The sequence below is a fragment of the Alosa sapidissima genome, chromosome 24 (assembly GCF_018492685.1).
Source record: "Alosa sapidissima isolate fAloSap1 chromosome 24, fAloSap1.pri, whole genome shotgun sequence".
Taxonomy (NCBI): Eukaryota; Metazoa; Chordata; class Actinopteri; order Clupeiformes; family Clupeidae; genus Alosa; species Alosa sapidissima.
The window spans coordinates 22,361,127-22,370,246 of NC_055980.1; the positions used below are offsets into that span (position 1 = coordinate 22,361,127).

General features: G+C 40.3%; 1 protein-coding gene across 1 annotated transcript; it reads right to left on the reverse strand.

Annotated features, from left to right (window-relative positions):
• Positions 1–249: 249 nt before the first annotated feature.
• dlx3b (distal-less homeobox 3b) lies at positions 250–3,464 on the reverse strand. Its single transcript, XM_042081929.1, has 3 exons — positions 2,938–3,464; positions 1,575–1,759; positions 250–1,312 (listed from the first exon to the last, which is right to left on the reverse strand). Exons 1-3 carry the CDS (start codon positions 3,269–3,271, stop codon positions 1,001–1,003), a joined length of 831 nt encoding a protein of 276 aa, XP_041937863.1. The 5' UTR covers positions 3,272–3,464; the 3' UTR covers positions 250–1,000.
• Between the last annotated feature and the right edge of the window lie 5,656 nt (positions 3,465–9,120).

A 9,120-nucleotide genomic window follows, 5' to 3' on the forward strand; every position in this document is an offset into this window, starting at 1 on the left:
CCTTGTGTTGCTGTGTTAGCACAACGATGTGGTTTGTATGGAACTGCAAAGTTTGCCAACAATGTCGGCATCGGTAGAGACCCAATGATAACGTGTATCATAATACTAGCTCTTACATAGAGGCAACATTGTCAAAGGCTTACATTATATCTCAAGACTATGAGGCTATCAATGTATTAGGATCCCTTTAAAAGATAGCAGTGAGCGCACTGCAGAACACAGCGCATAAGAACACAGAAAACTCCGTGATAAAGTATTGCAATTTATTCATCTCGACAGAATATTAATATCAACTAATTACAGGGTAATAAAAATGTTATCGATACCACCGTGCAGTAATTGTTTTGTTTCAGAAGAATATGATGCAGTGGTTCTGTAATCTTTACACACATATATACAACTTTCAACATTTTGTACATTTTTTTTTATAATTTATGACCTGAGATTCGGAGATGCGCACTGCTTAGCCCACATACACAGCCACGTGTGGGACAACAGCACAATTTTGTATTTATTAAATTCTTTAGATTTGTCGAAAAGCAAACTTGATTGCATATCTAACAAAATACAATGAAAAGAACAGGATCGATAAAACATAATAATTTAAAACCACGGCATTCTTCTTTTTAAATATTACAAAACAGCCGACATGCACCTCCTAAGGAGAGGTCATTGAAACCCCACTTGAGAGGCCGTGATGCGTCACGGCCAGGCGCGCTTAGCACTTTAGGCCCACTCACGCTTGTAATTTTCCCGAGAACATCTCAGCTTATTTATGAACAGTCTTTCAAAACCAGCACATCTTTTGTGTGCATGTATGTGTGTGTTTGTGTTAGTGTGTGTTTTAGTATGTGTGTCTGTGTGTGTGTGTGTGTGTGTGTGTGTGTGTGTGTGTGTGTGAGAGAGAGAGAGAGAGAGAGAGAGAGTGTGACGGGAGGGGGGCAGACTGTGGGTGCTAAAAGTCTCTTTCTTTGATTGTAAACTTTACGGTATGAGTCTGTTAATACACCGCCCCGACGCTCTGCTGTGCGGCCGGATGATGCACCGGTCCCGGGTGCTGTAAGTGCGTGCTCTGCTGGTACCAGTGGTTGCTGTAATCTTCCAGGTAGGGGGGCGTCGAGCTGAGAGGAGGTTGCGGCACTTGTCCCCGGCCCACCGGGTTGGCGTGCGCGTTACTGTCCCAAATGGCAGGGGATGGCGGAGAGTTACAGGCCATGGAGTCGCTGGCATTCGGACTGTGGTCCAGAGGAACCTCACCGTTTTTGTAAAGCTTCTTGAACTTGGATCTTCTGTTCTGGAACCAAATTTTTACCTATTCATGAAAAAGAAAGTGAAGAAAAAATAAGAACTCTGTTACAACCCGGTTGAATCACAGACCCACATTTTTCAGATGTAATTAAAACAAACAGCCTATGCTTTCTGTCTACTCTCCCTTGTTGGCAGAGAGAGCTAGAATTAGCTACAGCCAAATATTCATATGGAAATTGATACCTATCATTACACTGATTGCACAGCTTACACATAATATGGGGAAGAAGCAAGAAACTCTATAGACTTTGTTTTGTTGAGTTTACCTGTGTTTGAGTCAGGCCGAGCTGGGCTGCCAACTCCGCCCTCTCGGGTAGCGCCAGATACTGCGCCTTCTGGAAGCGTCTCTGCAGGGCCGCGAGCTGGTAGCTGGAGTAGATTGTCCTCGGCTTGCGGATCTTCTTCGGTTTACCATTGACCATCCGGACCTCTGTTTCTACCTCTTCCTTCACTGAAAAGTCAAAGTTTCACAAGTTGGCTCTCTCCGACGGAACAGTAAACAGGCGCAAAACAACTGTATATGTCATGGTATGTATCCTACTGTTATGTTCTATCCATTTCGAGTTGGCCTTTTTAACCCCAAAATAATGTATAGGCTATCGTTAGGCTAAATAGAAATTAAATAGATGAAAAATGAAAACGATTAAACTGAACAGAGGTCAGACAAGCACAGATTATTTAATGTTAATTAATTCACGTCTGTGCAAAATTCCTTGAGGCTACATAATAAAAATTGATGTCATGACTATGAATACTTATTTCTCAGTGTTTACCTTTTTTAGCTAGTGCATTTATTGGTAACCACCATGTGAATTGATAGGCTACATGAACGCGACTATTTTTTAAGTATTTTACTTGAGATCAACATAACCAAATGCATATATTCGCGTAATATCATTTTAAGATTAAATCAGAACACTCCGAATAATCAGCTCTAGTTGAGTGGCCTCCGACAGTATATTCAGTAATATTGAATACACAGCTAAGCACCTGTGATTCATTATCGTTTTATTGCCATTAAAAACGTCGTAATGGTTTTACTGCCGGTCGAAATGTGCGATTAAAACCATAAGTCAACCTTGTCAACAGACAGTTCTGTAGGACTTTAGAGTGCATAGGCCTACATCACAAAAAAATAAACACTTTATCAGTTTGGCAGATTATCTCCAGGCGAGATACAGACATGAGGAGGAAAATATTTTATAAAGCCCGAGAACTATAAGGGAGAACATTTTATGACTGAACCTATTTTTGGATTTAAGAAAAAGCAGACATTTGAGTGTGTTCATAATTTTAAGTTATATAATATGCTCTATTTTGTCTATATCCGTTTCCTTGTCCGGGTATTCCAAAACGGGTGAACTTCGTAGCTTAAACAAGTTGACCTCAACTATGTGGTGCTTCTCACACTATCGAAAGCTTCTTTGAAGAAAAAATATCTATATTAATATCATATCACATAGCTAATGAAATATGCTGCTAATCAGACATAGGAGGCAAATATTGACAAGTTATATTTTGTGCGTATCCAGTTTCACACGCAGAGGAAATATGATATTTTGGACTCCATAATTTAGTTGCTTTGCGAACCCAGAGAACAGTTAAAATTATTATATAAATATATCTTACCTGCAGTTTGAGGTGGCGTCTGCAAGTCTCGGTTATAGTGTCCATACTGTCGGTATGAATTGCCGTACGGGTATTCTGTTTTCGTCGGATATGCCCCCGTGGCTCCCATTCCACTCAGGTTAAATTGGTGATAGGAGTTCATAGGCTGAGCATAGTGTTGACTTTGGTAGTATTCATGATGGCTGTGGGTCGTTTGGCCACTGTAGTAACCCATGTCCGTGGCTGACGACTCGGGTAGAGTCGGAGAGTCCTTGGATGTCGGGTGGCAACTCATAGAGCCCGGGAGATCAGTTAAAATACCGGGAATTTTCTTGTCGTAAGCCGGTCCACTCATCGTGGGTGGTAGACCACAAGAAAAAACGCCTTCGCACTGTAAACTCCTTGTGTCCCGGTAAAACTGCAGTGAGAAAAGTGAAACAGTGAAAAGAAAACGGCAGTCTCGTTCTTTAAAGAAAATCCTTCCAAGACACACTCCTGTGCGCGGTCTGTCCTGGTTGAAGCACTTCGGCAATGGCAGATCCCAACTTCGCGAAACTCCAAATTATAGGACAGTCGGGTGGATAGCCTACCGCGTTCCTATTGGCTCCGCGCAGTCCTTTTTTTCTGCCTTGCCCTCAAGGCGAAAAGGCGCTTGCCTGGGACACACTCACCACCTAGCGTTTAGAGAGTATCTTGCCATGCAGCCTGTCTCAAGTGTCTAGTGTTTTACAAGCTTCTTGTTTTTAAGGAATTGTGTAGTAGCCTAGTAATACACAAATCCTCAGTATTTGGCTATGTTTTATCCAAATATACACCGGCTGCTGTTAAATTCTTGCAGACAAATGTATTTATTTAGGACAGTAAAATCGACATAGGCTATCACAACCTCCACTACTTTGTATGTTATAGGCTGTATATCACTACGCATACAACCTGAACAAGTAATCCAGGCTCTCCTACCGTCTTATAGGCGGCAGTTTAGCCAGACAGCTAGACCTGTAGACGGGCTGATTTGAATACCCATAGCCAGGTTCCATTATTATACAATCTGCGGTTTGTGTTGAGAATGAGATTGATTCGATAAGAACATCAGTCCCCCAGATCGCCCCCGGGGGGAGTCCTTTGTGTTGCCTCTTCATTATGGTCAGGCGTGGCATCACCGGCGACTTACCCCCGAGCGATCGAGTGACCCTTTCTTTTTAGAGTCCGTTTTTAAGCTCGTGAGCTTGTGACCTACTAATGGGCACTTTGAGCGCGGAAGAGACAGAGAGAGAGCAAATGTCATTTGAGAACAATTGCAAACCAGCCTAAATGTCAGGATATTGAACAGGCAGCGAGACTGCTACCTGTCTAGGCCTACACCTAGACTGCACGAATAGACTTCAACTGTCAGATTCCATCATAATCTGATAACTGATGCTAAAAACTTATTTTTAAAAAGTTATTTTTTATTTAAAAGTAATGGTAAGACTTGGTCTCCCATTAGATTTAAGTTTTAAACTAAACAATTTGAGAGAAAGTAGGTCTACTTGACAATAAGGTCAGTTAGAAAGTCTTACCAATATTCGACCACACTGTTGCAATGCACTTTATTCGTCAAAAGTACGAGCAGGCCACTTTGCTGGTTCATAGACTATATCCTTAGTACTCTGCCGCCATCTAGCGTTGGGTTGTACAGCAAGGCTGTAGCCACATTCGCAAAACTGTTCACAAAACGTCTGACAACCTCTGCCAAACTGAACAATCGCCTCAAAACAGTTGTACCTGTGCTCAAAACCAAACACTGATCATCTCACAAAGCAGTTACATTAAAATACTACTGAGCAGTCATTAGACACTACATAAAAAAAAGGAAAACACAGTGGACAAAATGTTCATTGTTTACAATATAGTAAATGCATTTTATTTCCAGAAAACAAAACAAAACAAAGCAAAAAGATGTCATAACTCATTGGATTCAACATTTACAGTAAACATAAAGTATCTATAATGGGGGTTTGTGTTTACAGTTTTGAGAAAATGGTGGGCCGTTTAAAAAATGTTTTATGAAAAACTGTATATAGCCAAAGACAGGCATTTCAGTGCTATAAATGAGAAGTACATTGCAACCTACAATGTACTCTGAATGACTCATTGTTGATATGAACCTGCACTGTTCAGCAACCTGTTTACACTCTGAAGCTTATATTGGTTGTGTCACATCATTTGAAACAAGTGTGATCATTTTTGAGTAGTTGTGTTTAACGTACTGTATGGCATTTGTGCTTTCATTGTCTTTACCTTTTGTCACTTATGGTTACCATTATGTGTCACAATGCAAAATGACATTATGTGTCACAAGTGCGTCACAATGCAAAATGACAACTGACAACTTGGTTCAGAGAATGGAGTTTAGTGTTTTAGCAATTGGGAAAACCGGTAAAAAGAGCACTGATCGATGCTGCAGGAGAGAAAGGGCTTATGAGAGAGAGAGAGAGAGAAATTAGAGGTGCGTAATTTCTCAGAAATAATGACCCACATACACATTCACACTATATTCACACATACATTCACAATAATTCACACATACAGTAAGCGATGGCTCAAGAGAGGATTATTGTGCAAGTCAAGTCAGTGTTTTTCCGGCAATTCTCTGTAATCAAGTTTCTTCATTACAGTGTTTTGCCTATTACTTACACACTTTTTGCAGAATTTGGCTCATTATGTCACACACAGCCAAATAAGACATAGCACTTGGAGGTAAACAATTCACATCTATGCCAAAATGAAACACTGCAATCAAAACTCAACAATCCTTTCTAAAAAAATTTATTTTATTGTAACAAAACCATACACACTTGCATCATTTAAGTTACTTTTTCAAATCAACAGCAACACACTGATGCGCTTTATGTAAAACACTGCAGTCTTCGTGTTTCTATTTTTATTGTAATTTTCTCAGATAGTCTTCTGTGAAACTCAAAAGTAGAATTTCTGCAGTAATCAGCTGACATTTTTTTGCAACAGAAGTTTTTACAAAAAAAAACAAACATTCTTAAAGAAATAAAAGAAAAAAATCACAGCTATCAATGCAATACTATAAGGGAATGTAACAAATCAAACAACAACAATCAGCAACAAATCAAAAGTAAAAAAAAAAAAACAATTACTGGATAAATTGCTATTGAAAATAAAAATATTGTATGTGTGTGTGGCAGGGGTGGGGTGGGGTGGGGGGTGGGGGTTATGGATCCTGCCTTCTGTTCAGATCTAGCCACCAAAAGTCCTTGTCGACATCGCAGGGGATGTCCTCTCGGGCTAGGCAACGAGGAAAATATCACGTTGTGTGCCATATTCACCTTCGAACTGACCCCACCTCAATGTCTCTGCATGCCCCTTCTATTGCTTGCAAAAGAGGCATGCAGGTATGTGTTTGGTGGTTATATACTTTTCATTGGCCCACTGAAAATAATTCTATGATAGGTTTTAGATATGGGAAGTAAAGGGGCAAATGCAGAACTGTACACGGGTACTCAATGTAAAAGTGCACACTTGAACAGGTACACAATAACTTACCTGAAGCCGATTTGTAGTTCTAAGCCTCAGACTGATTGGTGTTCAGACTTCTCACTTCTGCTGACCACTTTCTTCAGTTCAGTCAAATACACCTCTCTCGTCTGCTCTTGAGTCAACCATAGGAGTGTGAGCGCCCCCTGTTGTCGAATGCCTAGAACATGATCAGATCTGGGTCACCTTGTTTGTTTTCCATTTATAGAGATTGAAATAGTCCTGAATAATTTAATATACTGTATTTTATTCTATTTTTTGAGATACTTTTGTCATAGTAATGTAATGCATAGTAAATTGAATGCTTATTATTATTTTAAAACAAACCTTCCAAGTTCATACACAGACACACACACACACAGACACACATACACACACACACACACTCCGAATGGGGTGCCATGTTTGTGTGAGAAGAGTGATGATATATATATATATATATACCGTATATATGTGATTATATTATTACTTTATTTACATATATACATATTTACTTTATATACATATTTATTTTTATATATTATATACTTTATTTACAGACTCAAAGTCCAGATAAAAAGCACACACGACATATTACATAAAGAGTGCATATAAACAGACAAACGTAAATATACATACATCAGATGAGATGATGATATATGAAAGTTTCAGAGCCTGGTTAGCACGCAGACCTTCTCAATTGAGATGAGTGGGTCTGGAAAAGGTTAATTGACTTATGACTTCTAGCAGGGTCATAACTACCGGTAGCAGTGAAATTACAGTAAAGCAGCACTAAACAAGATTTGCTCTCTGGGTCCCCGTAGAGTCGCTGTGGTGCAACTGGCTACTGCGCTCATACCACATATTATGTGTCCAAGTGGCCATGGGCATAGATATTAGAAAGCTAGACACCACATCGTCCGTCGAGTTCTCTTAGGTGGCATATGTGAACGCGGCCGTCATATTGCTAGGGGCAAACACCTTACTGTCTATGGGCAATGCTTGCCGGCGAAACACCTGTGTGATGTCCAATCAGAGATACCTGTGTGATGTCCAATCATGTCCAATCAGATATACCTGTGTGATGTCCAATCATGTCCAATCAGAGATACCTGTGTGATGTCCAATCAGAGACACCTGTGTGATGTCCAATCATGTCCAATCAGAGATACCTGTGTGATGTCCAATCAGAGATACCTGTGTGATGTCCAATCATGTCCAATCAGAGATACCTGTGTGATGTCCAATCAGAGATCCCTGTGTGATCTCTGATTCAAATCAGAGACACCTGTGTGATGTCCAATCAGAGACATCTGTTCCTCCATGGGCCTCCAGTGATTGCTGCCCCCACCAAGATGGCGGCGCTATCCTAGTCACACTAAGGACTAAAAGACCCTAACAAGCCTGTATCATTAGTACTGTATAAATGACTTAAACGAGGCTAACAAGCCTGTATCATTAGTAGTGTATAAATGACTTAAACGAGGCTAACAAGCCTGTATCATTAGTAGTGTATAAATGACTTGACATAGGCTAACAAGCTTATATCATTAGTAGTGTTTAGTTTGTGGTCTAAATAAGTACATCATATGCACTTAATGAATGGGTCTACTATTGCAGACAATGATTATGTTGTAGTAATAATGTAAATCCAACAGATGGCGCCCCTAACTAATATTATTCAACCTGGGTCACTGGGTGTGTTTGTGCAGAGTTGCTGAATGTAGTCTAAAACAGTGACAATAAATTATAATACAATGACAGAGAGAGAGAGAGAGAGAGAGAGAAAAGAAGATTACCTGGATATTCAATAGATCCATGTCACTGGTAGTTATTGGATGTCACTTTTCTTGGGTTGAAGATAAAAGCAGAAGGAAAAAACAAAACAAACAAACAAAACAAAAAATCAAAAAATAAGACACATTCCCTGACCAGCCATCACTTTTTGCTTTAGTAAAGCAGTTTCACAAAAGGTGCTTCTAACTGTGATACAAGAATGGTGTTTTCAGCAGACCCGTCTGAAGAATGTTCTGTCGATGCACAGATCCACGCACACAAGCTTGCACACTCAAACAAGCACAAGCCTGTCACCAACCTCAGGCAAGTGCATAAATAAGGAAAGACCATCCTCTGTAGAGAAAAGCGACACCCCCACACACAGACACACACACAGACACACACACACACACACACACACACCAACACCTCTCATGCTCACAACACAACACAACACAGTCTTCCTCTTTCATTCTGTTTCATGAGGGGAGTGCCAGGAATTTAATTAATTTTCCACACTAGAAAACACAACAATAGCCTTCCCACATGTTGTTTGATATATAGACCTATCCCTATCCAAGACCCACAAAATTGCATTTCCTTTCACAAACATCGCTGAAAGCTTTACTGAAGCTTGTGTTGTACAACAGCTCCAAGGCCTTTTGGTCCTGTGATGTGGGCCAGTGTACATATGCTTAAACCAGCCATGTGAGCAGGATGCCAGGATGAGGTTATAAACAGCATCGCTCTATCTGTATAAGCAACACATGTGCACACACACACACACACACACACACACACACACACACACACACACACACACACACACACACACACACACACACACACACACACACACACACACACACACAAGGATGAGGTTATAAACAGCATCGCACTATC

What these genes read in the sequence shown, in the direction of transcription:
- dlx3b (XM_042081929.1), bottom strand. Translation starts at nt 3,271, where the DNA reads ATGAGTGGACCGGCTTACGACAAGAAAATTCCCGGTATTTTAACTGAT. An exon ending in GACGCCACCTCAAACTGCAG is followed by an intron (nt 1,760 to 2,937) that starts GTAAGATATATT and finishes TTGACTTTTCAG; the next exon opens with TGAAGGAAGAGGTAGAAACA. An exon ending in TCGGCCTGACTCAAACACAG is followed by an intron (nt 1,313 to 1,574) that starts GTAAACTCAACA and finishes TTTCATGAATAG; the next exon opens with GTAAAAATTTGGTTCCAGAA.